This window comes from Cnephaeus nilssonii (assembly GCF_951640355.1).
Source record: "Cnephaeus nilssonii genome assembly, chromosome: 13".
Classification (NCBI taxonomy): domain Eukaryota; kingdom Metazoa; phylum Chordata; class Mammalia; order Chiroptera; family Vespertilionidae; genus Cnephaeus; species Cnephaeus nilssonii.
In genome coordinates, this window is record NC_137084.1 from 75,538,668 (window position 1) to 75,555,263 (window position 16,596).

Below are 16,596 nucleotides of genomic sequence, written 5' to 3' on the forward strand. Positions count from 1 at the left end.
GTTTGTGTTCATGCGTTCTGTATTGGAGCCTAGGAAATATGACAATTGGTATTACAGTTGCTGACTATATAGCAGGTGGGCTGGGAGTGCTGGATCTTCCAGGCCAGCTGCCACCCCACCCCAAGGGTCACTCACCTTTATCCTGCACCCATGGTTTAGGAACAAACTTGACTTTTTTTCCCCCTTACTCCCTCCCGAGGGGAAATAAGCCTTATTACTTGTTTCTTTTCATCTTTTTGCTTGGTTTGGTTTTTAAAGTTAACCTTCCTTGAGGATTACTTGTGCTGGTCACACATGCGTCACCTTACTTAACCCTCACAACAATAATTGCTCTCTCCATTTTATAGATGAGAAAACTGAGGCTCAGGAAAGCCAAATAATCTGGCCAAGACGCCAGAGCTCACAAGGGTAGAGCTGGGATTTGAACCAGGTTTTTGGTCTTCAGCCCCTATGTTATCCCAGTGCCTCTCATGCTAGGGCACCTTACTGGTGGGGGTGGATTTGCTGAGGTTTGAATGCCTGCTCAGCGTGATCCGGTTTGAGAGACAGCCAGGCAGCCCTGCTTGTGAGAAATGTGAAATGTCAGCGGCAGGTAGGGAGGGTGCTGAGGACACGGGAGGGACTGGGGCTGGAAGACGAGCCTGTACCAAGATGTTAATAGGGTCTATAGGCATTTAGGCATTTTACATTCTTCTTTTTTTTTAGGGTAAAACCAGCATTACAATGTTACAACCATTTTTTAAAATATATTTTATTGATTTTTTTACAGAGAAGAAGGGAGGGGGATAGGGAGTTAGAAACATTGATGAGAAAGAAGCATAGATCAGCTGCCTCATGCACAACCCCTGCTGGGGATGTACATGTCCTTGACCGGAATCAAACCTGAGACCCTTCAGTCCCCAGGCTGATGCTCTAGCCCAGGGGTCCTCAAACTTTTTAAACAGGGGCCAGTTCACTGTCCCTCAGACCGTTGGAGGGCCGGACTATAGTTTTAAAAAAACTATGAACAAATTCCTATGCACACTGCACATATCTTATTTTGAAGTAAAAAAACAAAATGGCAAAAACACCCGCATGTGGCCCGCGGGCCGTAGTTTGAGGATGCCTGCTCTAGCCAGTGAGCCAAACCGGCTAGGGCCCCATTCTTTCTATAATGTGAATATATTACATTTGTATCAGTAAAAAGCAACTAGAACAATTGAGAATAAATAGTAAATTAGGAAATTTACTGCAACAGTGAACCATTTTCCGGCCTCGGGGGCGGGGACTCCCCGTTGCCCTGCGGCATTAGCAGCAGAGAGTGGAATGTGTGCTCCCCAGCCCTCCCTGACTGACAATCTCATATTTGCCATCTAAACTGTACCCATAATTTGAAGTCCCAGTTTAAGTTTACCCCCTCCAGGAAGCTTCCCATGAACACCCAGCCGTGCCCATGTGCACGTCCTCTGGGATTTCTGGACTGCGGTGGGTGCTGGTGTGCACCCATGTTAGCTCATCCACGTTAGCTCATCCCCCGTGCAGCTACCGCACTCCTTCCCCACACTGGGCGTGTCGACGGTGGACAGTGCGCGGCCGGGCCCACCTTCTTGGTGATTGAAGAGAGATGCCTGTCTCAAGCCCACACCCTTTCCCGGGGACAGCGCACAGTGATGAGAGGAGACAAAGGCCTGACCCTGTTGCCCTAATTCAGGCAACTTCACAGGCTCCTTGAGGGGGACACCTGAGGCCGTTGGTGTGGCTGCAGAGCAGCCCAGCCTCTCTGTCCAGTCCTGCTTCCTCACTTCTGGGCAAGTCTCAAGGGCATAGAGGTGGGCAGACCCTTCTCCCAGGTTAGAGATGGGGTCTCCCTGACTGCAGTGGCTGCTGCGCCTCCGCCCTGACTTGGACCCGGTACTGTGTTCATCCAGATGGCATGAGTGATTTCCATAGCACCTGGAAATCATGGTGCTTGGTGCGGAATGCCTTGAAATACTGATAAATTTAATTCCATTGTGTGAAATAGGAACACTTTTGTTAGCAGGAAAGCCAGCTCTATTATGTGTGCATTATGTTTCAGTCACAACCGAAACACAGGCTGTCAAGCTCATCAGCCCTCCGACTGCCTCGGAGCCGCTGCTCCCATTCCTCAGGGACAGCGCCGCCGGCGCCCAGACCCAATGGGGAGATCCAGAGTTATCCTCGACAGCTCCCTCCCTGCTTGCCCCCGGGGCCCTCACCCACATCTACCCCGTGACCAAATGCCATGACTCTGCCTCCAGGTTAGCGCCTGATGCTGAACACTTCTCTGCAGTCTCATCCCCACTACTTTCACCTGCACCAGCACCTCTCTCACCTGAGTTATAGCCACACCTCACTTCCCGCCACGCTCTCCTCCACAGGCAGCAGCCCTGACCACTAACGCACCGGGCAGCCCTCTGCGCCCGGCCTTTCAGGAGCTCCCAGGCTGACACGTGCTCTCTAGCTCTGTCCACTGACTCCTATGTCTAGACCCTCCCCTGACTCCCAACGCTTTACCTGGCTAATTCCTACACACCTTCAGGTGTCTGTTGAACACCACTTCCTCTGGAAAGCCTTTGTTAAATCTCTAAACTAGGCTAGGTGTCTCTCCCCCATTCCATTTCCTAGAGCCCACCACTCACAGATTTAATTGGGTGATTAATTGGCCATTGTTTCTTTTAGACTGTGAGCTGGAGAGCCATGTATATTTTGCTCCTGCCTATGTCTCTAGCACTATGTAGAGCAATGCTCCGTAAATATTTACAGAAGCAAGAATGAAGGAATGCATATTTCTTTTTTTTTAAATATTTTATTGATTTTTTACAGACAGGAAGGGAGAAGGATAGAGAGTTAGAAACATCAATGAGAGAGAAACATTGATCGGCTGCCTCCTGCACACCTTCTACTGGGGATGTGCCCACAACCAAGGTACATGCCCTTGACCGGAATCGAACCTGGGACCTTTCAGTCCGCAGGCCAACGCTCTATCCACTGAGCCAAACCGGTTAGGGCAGGAATGCATATTTCTATTCCTAACATTAGAAGCCAGGACTCCTCACTAACTTGCCTTAGGTGTGTGCTGTATGGGATGCGCTTCATATGTGTTTGTTGAATAAATGAATAATGAGTGGTCAGCTCTTCTCAAGCTCATTTATGTTATTATACTTCTTCAAAAATTATACTGGCTCATTTATTTTACCGTCTGCAAGAACTTGCTAGCAGAGTCGTGGCAGCAGGCCGCCATGTTTTAAGAAAATTGTTGGATACAACACTTAACATTCTGAGGCTGGAGGATTTCTCTATTAACTTCTAATGGTTTTAGCCCCAGAGGCCTCCCTGGGAGGCAGCCTGCTTTGGGAGGGCCTCCTGCTCACTCCCTGTGTCTGTTTCTCCCAGTCAGAGCTTGGCCACCCGGTGGCCCTGCTGCCCCAATGGATCCACTGAACCTGTCCTGGTACGATGACGACCTGGAGAGCCAGAACTGGAGCCGGCCCTTCAACGGGTCTGCGGGGAAGGCCGACAAGCCCCCCTACAACTACTATGCCATGCTGCTCACCCTGCTCATCTTCATCATCGTCTTTGGCAACGTGCTGGTGTGCATGGCCGTGTCCCGCGAGAAGGCACTGCAGACCACCACCAACTACCTGATCGTCAGCCTCGCCGTCGCCGACCTCCTCGTAGCCACGCTCGTCATGCCCTGGGTTGTCTACCTGGAGGTAGGTCTGGGCCCTGCCTCACTCAGCACCTTCTCCAGAGAACACCGCGCTGGGGCGCCAGTCCAGGCTCCTCACTGCTTTCTACCCACAAGTTGCCTGGTGCTCTCTCAGATGGTCTCCTCTCCACTCTGGCCTCAGTTTTTCTCTCATGAAATGGGTAGATTGTCTTCTTAAACATCCCAATTACCAGTTACAGAGTCCTTACTCAGTGCCAGACCGAGTGTTAACTCCTTTATTCACAGCATTTTCTAATAGTGTCCTCACTGCAGCCCCGAGAGACCAATGTATTATCGCCATTTCACAGAAGTCAGGTGGCCTCTTGGCGGGCCCAGCCGGCACTCTGTCTGACCCCCAGAACGTTCATCGGCCCTGCTGGAAATGGGAGTCATTGATGAGAGCCCCCAAGGACGGACATGTTCCTGCTTCCAGGCCTGAACGCTCCATTCCTCTTTCCCGCTTCAAAAGTGGGGGCTGCTGCTCTCCTCCTCCCTTCCCTCTTCCCCAAGTTTGAGGCCTCTGGGAACTGGCTGCAGCCCCTTCCTCAGGAAAATTGTTGGATACAATACTTAACATTCTGAGGCTGGAGGATTTCTCTATTAACTTCTAATGGTTGGTTTTAGCTCCAGAGTCCTCCCTGCTGCTCGGCCGGGACAGAGCCCAGCTCTGTGCCTCAGCATGGTGAGTGGGCAGCCGGCTGTGGTCCAGGCACCACGCACGCATGTTCAGACCCAGACTCCCAAGTACTCATGCTGGTCCTGGGAGCCGATGCTGCTCTCTCACTTTAGAGAGGAAACAGAAGCTTTGAGAAGGTGTCTGTCTTCACCCAGATCACATAGCACAGGGAGAAGCACTATAAGAAGTCCCTAAGGGGACCCACCTCCCGGTGGGTGCTTTTCCAAGCTGGCGGGCAGATATGGAGGGCCTGGGGGCTGTGAGTGGGCACAATCTGGGTCCTGCCCCTGTCTCCACCAGGGGTTCTGGGTGGAGTCTGGGTGCATAGGCATCTGGCCAGGCGGTCAGGAAAGAGCCAGTGCTGGCCATGACCATGACGGAGCTGTTTCCTTCCGGCCCCGGGCTAGAGAGGGAGTTACCTGGGCCAGGGGGCAAGCCCTTCTTTCAAGAAAACATGAGCCCTTGGCAAGTTTGAGGGAGAAGAGGGCATCAGTAGAAGCAGCTGAGAGGGTGAGGGGAGGGAAGAGGCCGGTCAAAGCGCACTCCTCTCCCAGGGCTCGCTGCACCACCGTCACTCCTGGGGTCCTCAGCACAGTCCAAACAGCTGGAGCTTCCTAGAGTGCCCGAGGGAGTGCTAAGGAAGAGCCAAAAGGAAACACACATAAGACAAAACAACAGAGGGAAAGAGGGGTGCCACAGGCCAGGGCTCATTCCTCCGCGACCCCAGTGTATGAGGCCCCCGCGTCTGTCAGGGGTCCTGTCCCCGAGGAGCCCTCCTTACTTCACAGGCCTGTCCCCTCCTGCTCGCGCTCAGGGGAGGCCCGGCCTCGGGCCACCAGGGAAAATGACCTCTCTGTGTGTCAGTCTTCTTGCCTATAGAATGGCGATAACAATAGTATCTATCGCATAGCGTTGTTTGAGAATCGGATGAAGTAATATAGAAAAGGTGCTTATCATGGAAGCCGCACGTAATAAGCACTGTGTATGAGTCAGCCGTGTCAGTGGTATTCAAACGAAATGGCCATAGATATCAGCACCTCCCCAGACAGGGGACCCACCCGTGCCAGGCAAGAGGCACCCTCTTCCCAGAGTGAGGTGTGCTCTGCCCGGGGCTATGGGCATGTGTTCTGGGCTTCAGACCCACCACCCCACCACACTCTAGGGGAGAGCCGACTCTCCACACGGGCTGTACTGGGCTCCTAGCGATCTCTGAGTCCCTGAACAGATAGGTTAAACATGCCTGTTCACCACTGTTTAAAGGGAAAGCGCGGAGTTTCAGGGGCAGGGTGGAGAATGGCTTCTCACAGTCTTCCCCAAAACAAGAGCCCTACTCACAGGACAGGGAGCCCTACTCACAGGACATGGTCTCAGCTACTTATTGTCCCTCGAGAATGTCCCAAGTGAAGTCTCTCTCTACCCCAACATTCTGTCCAAGGATTCTTGCAACCACGTACTGCACCCTCTGTTGTCTGGAACTTTCCATCTCGCCCCATTCCCAGCGGTAGTAAGTGCCTCCAGTAGCCTGCCGTGTCAGCATGTGTCTGATGTGGAACTGCCTGTGCATCGTCTGTTCCACTTGGCGCATGGAAAGCACCCTGGGGTTGGAGTGGGAAGACTAGGCTCCATCCCCGACGTGGCCACTTTCCCCTGGAGGGCTCCCGAGGGAAGGGAGCGGCTGTCTGCACTGTCCCCTGGCCTCAGCCTCTGAGGGGGGCTCCCTGTGGGTGTTCCCGGTAAGCAGGTGACACTGAGAAGGGAGCAGACTCAGATCGCAGGGCTGGTTAGTCACTCATTCAACATGTATGAGCAGTCTGGTGGATGTGACAAATAGAGCTGTCCCCACAGGAGATGTGGGAACGCCGCAGGGGCATATGACTTGGTGTGTGGGGACAAGGATGTGGTGCAGAAAGAAGGGATGCTGTCAGAGAATCATCCAGGGGAGGGAGTGGGGCCTGCACCCCAGGCTCTGCAGGGAGGGTGCTGGAGGCTTTGAGGTGTGGCAGCCATGTCATGAGCTTCAGAGGCTTGCTGTCACATGCCACGGGTAGGAGTGTGAGTGTTCGGAACAGTGCCTGACACAGTGAGTGCCTAATATGTGCTAGTTGTTAGGATTTAGCCAGCCAGCTCAAGGCCCATCCCGCAGGTCTCCGCTTCCTGTGAGCAAGAATCAGTGAGTGGTGGCCAAAGGTGCAGAGAGAAGCCTGGGGTCCGATCCTCTCTCTGCTTCTAAATCACAAGGCGACTTTGGACAAGTCCATTTTCCTGTTGGGCCCCAACGAGAACCTTTGCAATTAGAACCTGTCCTTTCACACTTGGTTAATTTAGTACCTTTTATGTAATTGTCTCCTCTGTGGACAAGCCTGCTGGGCCTCCCAAGACAGCTTAGGAGAGAGCACAGGCTCTGCTACCACGGATCTGCCTCTGCCCCCAGCTCCACACCTGAGTGGTGAAAGCCCAGCTCCCTCCCCCTTTCCTAGGAGCTAACGTACATGCCCACAGTAGGTGTTCTAGAGACAGTGGGTACCAACACATCCCCTGAGCGTCTGAGTCAGCTGCCCTGACTGCCTTCTCCAGCAGTTACTCCTGAAACTGGGAGGAAAGCTGCCCTGGTTTCCTCCAGAGAGACCAGTGGGGGCGGGGAGCCCGAGCTCCTGGAGGCAGGGACTTGTCAGTCCTGTTCACCAGTGTCCTGTTCACCAGAGTCCAGGACAGAGCCTGGCACACACTAAGGGTCTACAGGAAAGAAGGAAGCAGGGCGGATGTAGAAGGTCCAGACTAGGTCCCAGGGGCGTGAGAACAGCCCTGAAATCCTAGTGCAGGAGAGGCTGCAGGTGGGGGTGCGCACGTGGACAGGGGAGTCTGCAACTCTCCCAGAGATGCCAAAAGGTAGGCTTCATTTATGCCAGGGAAGCCCTTCCATCCCCTCCTCCCCCACAGGGCATTCAGCCCCTGCCCGCCTGGTCAGCGCTGCATCTGAGGCACAGGGACCCCTGTACTGTGACCTGGGAGGGGCTCTGGAATGCGCCCTCCAAGAGCCTGAGAGGGGGCAGTGCCACCAGAGGCTTCCTGTCTCCACACTCCACCACAGCAGCTGCACTGCCCGGCCCTGAGCTTAAATGCCAACACTTGGTTTTCTGCCTGAGAGCAGAGAAGAGGGCAGCGCCGAGAACGAGCAGGGTTATAATTAGCCGGCTGTGCTGTGAGCACAGCGTGGGCACTGCCCTGCCCGTGTCACCGTCACCTGAGCGGGCTTCCCTGCTCCTCTTTTCTCCTGTTGGTAGAGGCCCAGGTGCATCTCCTGTCCTGACTCTGCGCAGGGACGGGGAGGGGGCTGCTCCAGACTTCAAAGTTGCCAGGGCCAGCCTGCTGTGTGAACGTGGGGACCTGTATATAAACGGAGGTGTGGGGTGTGGATGTGCAGGGGGTATGGGAGTGTGTGCGTGTGCGTGCGTGTGTGTGTGTGTGTGTGTGTGTGTGTGTGTGTGTAGGGGGGTATGAGTGTGTGCGGTGGGGGTAGGGGAGGGAGGCAAAATGCTCCTGCAAGTAGCTGGACTCCTCCTATCCCATCATTCCAAGGCTATATCCTTACCGCCCCTCCCAGCCCACTCTGGGGTTCCTAACAGCCTAGCACAGACTTTCCTTCTTTCATTCTGCAGGTATAACAAGGAGCAGAAATGTCGTCCCTGTTTCATCAGGTCATTGTCTTCGCCATTGTTACTAGCAGGCACTTACTGGGTTCCTACCCTGTGCCCCACACCATTGTGGGCACTGAAGGAGCCACCTGGTCCCTCAGACACAGGGGCCAGAGCAGGACCAGACGCTGAGCCGAGTGTCCTGGGCAAGTCACCCCCCTTTTCTGAGGCTTGGTCTCCTTGTTGGTAAAATGGGGGTCGCAGGTGACCACACAAATATTTTACAGATAAAAAGTTGGAGCACTCAGTGTCTGCTGGTCATCTTTCTTCTAGCTTAGTTCTTGGCACAAAGTGGCTTTATGTGTCTAGGAGAGGGGCCAGGGCCAAGGGCCTTGGACATCATGGGCATGACTCCCTTTGTTGCCCCTCTTCGTGCCCAGACCCCAGGCAGAGACCACAGGCCCCCCAGCTGCCATCTGTGCCGTGGCCTGGCCTCATCCAGGAGAGCTGAGCTACCGAGCCCGAGCTAATCTCCCTCTTCTCTCACCATCATGCTGCTTTGTCCGCAGGTGGTGGGCGAGTGGAGATTCAGCAGGATTCACTGTGACATCTTTGTCACTCTGGACGTCATGATGTGCACAGCAAGCATCCTGAACCTGTGTGCCATCAGCATCGACAGGTGAGCCCAGGCCTTCCACCTTCAGGCTGCCCCACCTTGCCTTCAGAGTCAGGCTCTGTCTATGATGCCATGTGGCTGGCTTTGTGCCTGTGAGTCAGTGTGCTTGTGTGCATGTGTGCCTATGTGTATATATGTGTGTATACACACAAGCACATATGTGTAGGTGCATGGGTGTCTGACTAGGAAAGTACATCTTACGGACAGTGATGCTTCTAAGACTATCCAGACTGGTACATGGGAAAAGCAGTTGATTCTGACTGGAGCCCCAATTCTATCACTTTCTACTTGGTGACCTTGGGCAGATTATGGAGGTTCTCAGAACCCTAGTTTCATTGTTCAGACACAAGGGTGACGACACCTACCCAGGAGGCATGGTGTCTGTTATGCATTTACGTCCAGCACAGGGCACATGCCCCGGGGGCCCAGGCTGTGCTCACCTTGCTGAGCTGTATCCTTGGAGCCTTTCACTGATTCGTACACACAGGCCACGTGGGCTCCCATAGCCCCGGCCCGATTCGCTTTTAGGATTATTGGAAGATGAAACAAGCTAATTCCTCTACCCAGCACTTCCTGTACTGGTAGAGGAATGTGAGGGTTCATACATGATTCCTTTTGTTATTGTTTTCTGCTGAATGGGCTTAACCCTTGCTCTAGGATTCTGGCTACCAGTCCATCAACAAACACTTCTACCTCCAGTGGGCTCAGCACAGGTGGAATAGGTGGGGTCTCAAAGGCACAAAGACCCAGGCCATGAGATCCAAGTGGAGGGCCTGGGGTAAAAGATGGCCCAGGATTAATGGTAGCCAGTTAGTCATCAAGCAGTCAATTGGGCAGCAACATTGTCCTCGCTGTCTGAATTGGGGACAAGAAGGAGGGTTGATTTTAGAGCAAATAGGTGGGCTTCATGGAGGGGGACCAGTTGTCCACCCCCAAAGAGTGGGTGTCTCTGGTTGTGCATGTTGTGGAGTGAGGGGTCCCCCCTTCCCCGGTTCCCTTGCAGGTACACGGCTGTGGCCATGCCCATGCTCTACAACACACGCTACAGCTCCAAGCGCCGAGTCACCGTCATGATTGCCATCGTCTGGGTCCTGTCCTTCACCATCTCTTGTCCGCTGCTCTTTGGACTCAACAACACAGGTGAGCCCTGCTCTGCCTGCCAAGGGCTCAGCTGGCCTCAGCGCAGGATCCCATGGGAGCTGAGTCCCCAGCACAGATGTGGTGGAGACCCATGGGGGCCCGATTGCCACCCTGGATTAAGGCCAGGGTGGGTCTCCTGGGCCAAGCCTGACTCCATGTGGTACCTGGTTGGGCCAGAAAGGAGTAATGAATGATCTGGGGCACCATGGAGTTGGGAGAGGGGTGGGAATAATGATTCAGGAGGATATCTGGCCATTTTCAACTTTGTTTATTAGACGTAAGCAGGCCAGATAGCCTCACAAACTGCATGTGTGTTCCTGTTGCGTGTGTGTGCACATGTGTGAGGCTACTGGGCCTCGTCACCCCTGGCAATGGTATTTGTGTAGTGAGGCTGCAGCCCCAGGGCCAGCTGAGCTCAGGCCAGGCCTCGTCCACCGGGGGCAGGAAAGGTAGAAACAAGCGGGAGGCTGGCACACCATGGCCTGCCCTTCTCGAGGCAGCCGGAGCATCTCAGGCAGAAGAGGCACCGTGCCTGCCTGCTGATGTGGCCTCAAGCTCACTCCCGTCAGGGAGGCCAGAGCAATGCAGGGGTGCCTGTGGAGGGCACTGCAGGACAATAGTGCACAATGAAGCCATGAAACCTTGGTACAAATCTTACTCTTGTGGGAATTGCAAGAAGCGGGAACAGGCCTCAATATGCTCGGATTAATCTGGAGAGGCCCTGAGATAGCGGACAGACATCTACTAGACCTGGAGGGAGTGGGAACACAGGTGCGTTCAGCAAACAGAACCCAGTTACCTTGCCCCTAAAATTGAAAGGTTCCAGACCTCCCCCCAGCATACAGGAAAGGCTGAAATAATAGCTTACTCTCTTAAAATAAATTTCTTTGGGCATTTTTTCCAAACATCCTGGCTCCACTTGTGTGCTCATAGGTGGCAGAACTAATGCCGATGTAGTAATGGAATATTAATGGAAAAAATGGGAAGCGTCGATCACAGCTTAGCTTTGTGCTCACGGTTGTGTTTTTAATGCTCTGACTTAGGCTGCGCATTTGCTTGCATCTGGCCCTTCCAGGCTACCGTACAAGTCTAGTCTAGTCCCTGCACCTGTGCCCTGCCCCTTTGGTGGAGGGGCCACACTCTGGCCCCTGGGCTTGCTAACCGCCCCCCCCCCCCGGGGCTCTCCCTCCTCCAGAACAGAGTGAGTGCATCATCGCCAACCCTGCCTTCGTGGTCTACTCCTCCGTCGTCTCCTTCTACGTGCCCTTCATTGTCACCCTGCTGGTCTACATCAAGATCTACATAGTCCTCCGGAGGCGCCGGAAGCGGGTCAACACCAAGCGCAGCAGCCGGGCTTTCAGGGCCAACATGAAGGCCCCACTCAAGGTCCCAAGATCCCCCTCCCCTCCAAGGTCCCCACTTAACCATCACTGAGGTGGGTCATCTAGTGCTCAGTGGGGACCTGGGACACTGCAGCAGGAGGGAGTCCAGGATGGGGAGCTCCGAGCAGGCTTGGACCTCAAAGACTTGGACCTCAGTGGAGGGACTTGGATCTCCAGGAGTAGGAGGTGGGAGGGTGGAAGGGATGACCTGGGAGAAGTCTTTGCTTGGAGATCCTTGTGTGAACACAGCAGCCCTTGGCACCCTCCTGGGCTCCTCTCCTCTCCTCTTTTCTTCACTTCTCCTTTCCCCACTCTGATCCCTCTGTCTCCCTTTCCCTCCTGCTGATATCTCCACCCCATCTCCTTACTTCCCACACTCTCCGTCCTCCTTTCTATGCACAACTCCTCCTTCCTCCCCTGGTGTTGCCTACTTCTCTATTCTGTCCCACTTTAACCACCCTTCCCCCATTTTTTGTGAATTCTCTCTGCTCAGCCCGCCCTGAGGAAGACATTATGTGGGCATGGAAGGAACAAGAGCTTTGGGGTTAGACACATCAGGTTCAAATCCTGGCGCTGCCACTTTTGCTGAGTGACCTTGGGCAACTTGCTTAATTTCTCTGAGCCTCAGTTTCCTCATCTGTTAAATGGGAATCATAATACCGACCTCACAAGGATGACTTGAGGATTCAGTGTGAGAGAGATGTGAGCCTGCCTAGCATGCCGCCTGACCCTTGGCAGGTGCTCCATAAAAGTCAGGGCTCGTTTGTCCCTCGTCCTGCCCACCTCTTGCCTCCTGACCTTGATTGCTTCTTCAGGCCCCTAGCCTCCTGTTCCCTGCCCTCTTCTGAGCCCCTGTGCCCAGCCTGACTACCCAGCACTGGGTCTCTGTGCCCGCCCTCCTCCCCGTGATGACCAGTGTGCTGGCTCACTCCACAGGGCAGCTGCACTCACCCCGAGGACATGAAACTCTGCACCGTTATCATGAAGTCTAATGGCAGTTTCCCTGTGAGCAGGCGAAGAATGGTAAGTGCTTAGGCCAGGGACCCACAGCCAGGCCTTCCCGCCTCTAGGGAAATCCATCTGCCATGATTCTCAGAAACCTCCTCAACTGCTCAAAGGGATAAGCACCTCCTTGGATCCCTCAAGGAAGGAGGCCCGACTCACCACACACACCTCACTACAGGCATGAGCAGGGAAGCTCAAGTCTGCAAGGTCCAGAGAGGTCTCCTAACACAAGAAAATGTTTGGGAGAAAGGACTTGGCCTTAATAACAAGATAAAAATAATAAGAATGGCTATTACCATTCATTGAACACCTGCCATGTTCCTATTATCTCATCAAATCCTCACAGCAACCCTGGGAGGTAAGTTTTATTGATCACGTCCACCTTCATTTTACAGAAGAGGAAACAGAGGCTCCGAGAGGTTGGGTAACTCCCCAAAAGCTGGGTAGTTAGTGAGAGAGCACATAACTGAGCCCAGACTCCTGTGACTCTGGAACCCACGCCTCCGCTGTGCTTTGCACTTGCGTGAGCTGCCCCAGGTTCTGGAGCAGGCGCTGGGGGAGGAGGGGGCCGAGCAGCTGTAGGGCTGGTGTGAAGTGCGGCCTCTAAGGAGAGCCCAGAGGTGCAGAATCACAGCAAACCCCAGTGGTAGTAGCACCAGGGTCCAAGCAGCAGGTGTCTCGTTCCTGGAGTGGTCCCGGGAACCCACCGAGGGCCACATGTGGAGTCCAGGCCAGGTGACCTCAGGAAGCAGGGCCCCCACCACTTACCTGCACAGCAAGAGCAGGACTCAGAGCACAGGGACTCAGGATGGGGCCGAGGCAGCATCCCAGTTATACCACCTGGGCACACAGTGAGACTGCATTGCAGCAGTTCAGGCGGAGAACCTGAGGCCTAGAACAGGGAACCTCAGGGAGAACCTGGGAGGCCCTCCAGCCCAGCCCAGCAGGGAGGGTGTGGGGGCCTAAGAGAAATGGAGCCGTGTGAGTGCTGCTGCAGGTGCTGCAGGTGAGCCTGCAGGGAGCACAGCAGTGCCCTCTTGCAGTTTGAGCATGAGCTCCTGTGGGCAGGCCCCGGGCATCCATCAGCAGTTTATCCCCAGCAGCCAGCTCAGCACCCAGCACTTAGCAGGTGCTCAGTAAGTATTGCTAAGTGAATAAAAGAGAAGTGCCTGGGTAGTAACCCCACCCCAAACGGTTATGGGGCTACTGAGGATGCATAAGGATTGCTCTGGGATAGGGGCCCAGATGACCGCACAGGCAGGGACTGCTGTGAGTCCTGGGTCCTGTACCCAGACAGCCCCTGCCTCTGAGTGATCTGAAGAGGGAGGTAGGGAAGAGCCGGGAGGCCTGTCGAGGCCAGGTGGGGCCAGGTAGGCCAGCTGCGGCTGGGTGGCTCCTGCTTGAGACTTGCCTAGCTTGACCCGAGCTCTCTGCCTGGTGCAGGAGGCTGCGCGCCGAGCCCAGGAGCTGGAGATGGAGATGCTCTCCAGCACCAGCCCACCCGAGAGGACCCGGTACAGCCCCATCCCGCCCAGCCACCACCAGCTGACCCTCCCCGACGCGTCCCACCACAGCCTCCACGGCACTCCTGACAGCTCCGCCAAACCCGAGAAGAATGGGCATGCCACAGACCACCCCAAGATTGCCAAGATCTTTGAGATCCAGTCCATGCCCAACGGCAAAACCCGGACCTCGCTTAAGACCCTGAGCCGCAGGAAGCTCTCGCAGCAGAAGGAGAGGAAAGCCACCCAGATGCTCGCCATCGTGCTTGGTGAGTCGGCCCTGCTGCCGGCCACACCCAGCTCTGCCCAGCCCTGGACGAGGGAGGGACTCCTTACTGCAGGTTCCATTACCTGCTATCCTCTTCCCAGCCAGCATTGGCGAGTCATGGGACTGGCACTTTCTCAGGTCCAGGCCAAGCCTGTGGATTCACCCTATTAGGTAGACTCCATAATTATGCTCAGCTTACAGATGGGGCAATTGAGGTTCGGAGTGGTCCTATAACTTGACCAACGAGGACCCACAATTAACCTTAGGGAGTCTGACTCAAGAGCATGTGAACTTGACTAGTCTACCATCATAACCCAGAACCTCATAACCCTGGCAAGCCACTTCCCCTCTAGTCCCATCAGTCGAGTAGATTACTTCTCAAGGCTGTGTGGTCATCAATGGTAGACGGTGGGGAAAGCATTTTATAAAGTGTGCAACAGAGCACACAGGCGTTACCATTATGATCTTTGTTAATATTGCTATTCCTGAGGAATTAGGAAAATCAGTCCCCCTGAGCTTAACCAAGACCCTAAGGGACAAAAGTTGTAAATAATTTAAAAAAGGGCTGTGAGAGAGCCCGATCCGAATGAGGGCATGGCTGTCAGCGGGTCCTGTCTGCAAAGCAGTGCTTTCAAAGGAAAGTCCCTTGGAAAACCAGATGATAAAGGTAAAAAATCTGGGCAGGACTGATGTGGATGACTGGGAACAGGAGGGACTGATGTGCCCTGTCTTCCAGGTAGCACCCAGCTAGTGTGTGACACCTCCACGCCCACCAGCAGCTCTGAGATGTGCGTGGGGCAGGTGTAACTATCCTCATTTCACAAATGAGGGCACAGGGTCACCGCAGGTCGATCATGCCTCTGGGAGCGACTGAGCAGGGTTCCAGCTGGACCCTCTGCTCCAGTCCACAGGGTCTCTGCCCGGCAGTCCTGCCCTCACAGGCACCTCTCCCTCCAAGGGGTCCCCAATATCCCAGCAAGGCATCCTGTGCACACGATGCCTTGACATCAGGATCCCTCCCAGAGTGGGTGGGCCGGACATCAGTCCGGGCTGGGGCCTGCAGCATGCAGTCCAGGTGCCCATTGCGTGCGGGCCCTCCCAGCCAGCTTCTCCCTGCCCTGGGCCAGCCTGACCCCGCCCTCTCCCCCAGGCGTGTTCATCATCTGCTGGCTGCCCTTCTTCATCACACACATCCTGAACATTCACTGTGACTGCAACATCCCACCTGTCCTGTACAGCGCCTTCACGTGGCTGGGCTATGTCAACAGCGCCGTGAACCCCATCATCTACACGACCTTTAACATCGAGTTCCGCAAGGCCTTCATGAAGCTCCTCCACTGCTGACCCGCTGCCCACCTCCCTGCCCGGTGCCAGCCACAGTCCCTAGGAGCCCTGGGCGGGAGGGTGTGGGGTGGACTTCCCTTTGCCTGGCAGGCCCTGTAGTGTTAGCTTGGCACCACGCCCCACACTGTCGGAATACCCTCACTCTGCCAGGGTAGTGTAGAGAGCCAGGGGTGGTGCCAGCCCTTGGGCTGGACCCGGTGGCTCAGTGGCAGCTCACAGAGCTCCCCTCCCACTTCCAGACCCTTCTTGGCACCAAAGACACGGCGGCCCCCTCTGGCCTTTCTCGGGAGCTGGTGTTGCAGGGGCCAGAGTCAGGCTCGAGGCTGCGCCCTCTGTTGGGCTCAGCCTGGTCTCCACAGGTTTGTGCTGGAGGGGACGGTGGGGAGGCATGGACGCTCCATACCCACAAGGTCCACACCAGGGCTCTTGCCAAGGCCCCCGCTAACCTCTTTCTGGGGAGACCCCTGTAAATACCAGACCACAGAGTGAACCCCAGGGAAGCCCAAGCCAAAAATCTTCACTCTCTAGCCCAACAGGAGCCTCTACTTCCCTAAGAGACCACCCCTAAGCCCACCCTGCCGCCTCCTGAGGGACTCAGGTGAACTTCTTGTAGCAAATGTTTGGCCAGCCTGGAGCAGGGGGAACATGGCCGTGACTGTGTCTGGGGCCTGGATTGGGGTGTCTGCGGTTCTTTGGGGGCTGCCTCCTGCCATACTATGTCACAAAACCACTTTCCTTTTCCTTTGCCTCTTCTTTTCCCTTCCCCTTCCCTCGCACTGCCTGGGCCTCGGAGGAGCCCTGCTGAGGGAGGAGCCCTGGCCTGGCCCTGCTGAGGGAGGACGGGAAGCTGCAGTTGGGGGAGCCCCCGGCCCCAGGCTCTGTAACATCACTACACATGCTCCAAACGAATAAAACTTTGACAAGTCACCTGGCGGCCCCTTGTGGGGACGGGCACGGTGCCAACGGGCAAGGCGCCACCTTGTCCTTTGCCTCAGATGCAGCCAAGCCCCAGGTCTGTGCGGGGAGGGTGGAGAGGCACCCTGCACACCCTCCAGGAAAGGGTGGGGGAAGGAGAAAGGAAGAGGCCCCAGCAGGACAGGGAGATGTGTGACTGTGTCTCCCCTCCTCCGGCCTTCTCCTCTCAAGCCGCCTGAGTGCTCTCCGTCCTGCTACTGGGTGGCCCTGACCTCAGCTGTCCACCAAGATGAAGGCAAGAACATTTCCAGTGGGAATCCCAAGCACACCGTGGGCTCCCCTAATTG

General features: G+C 55.2%; 1 protein-coding gene across 1 annotated transcript in view; it reads left to right on the plus strand.

Annotated features, from left to right (window-relative positions):
- DRD2 (dopamine receptor D2) overlaps positions 1-15,334 on the plus strand; it is a gene marked incomplete at its 3' end in the record, with an annotated part of 60,594 nt that extends 45,260 nt beyond the window's left edge. Inside the window, exons 2-8 of the mRNA XM_079789522.1 lie at positions 3,394-3,713; positions 8,587-8,696; positions 9,697-9,833; positions 11,029-11,219; positions 12,152-12,238; positions 13,664-13,991; positions 15,141-15,334. Of these exons, the coding sequence (XP_079645648.1) occupies positions 3,429-3,713; positions 8,587-8,696; positions 9,697-9,833; positions 11,029-11,219; positions 12,152-12,238; positions 13,664-13,991; positions 15,141-15,334 (1,332 nt within the window). The 5' untranslated portion in view covers positions 3,394-3,428. The remainder of the gene's footprint in view (positions 1-3,393; positions 3,714-8,586; positions 8,697-9,696; positions 9,834-11,028; positions 11,220-12,151; positions 12,239-13,663; positions 13,992-15,140) is intronic.
- Between the last annotated feature and the right edge of the window lie 1,262 nt (positions 15,335-16,596).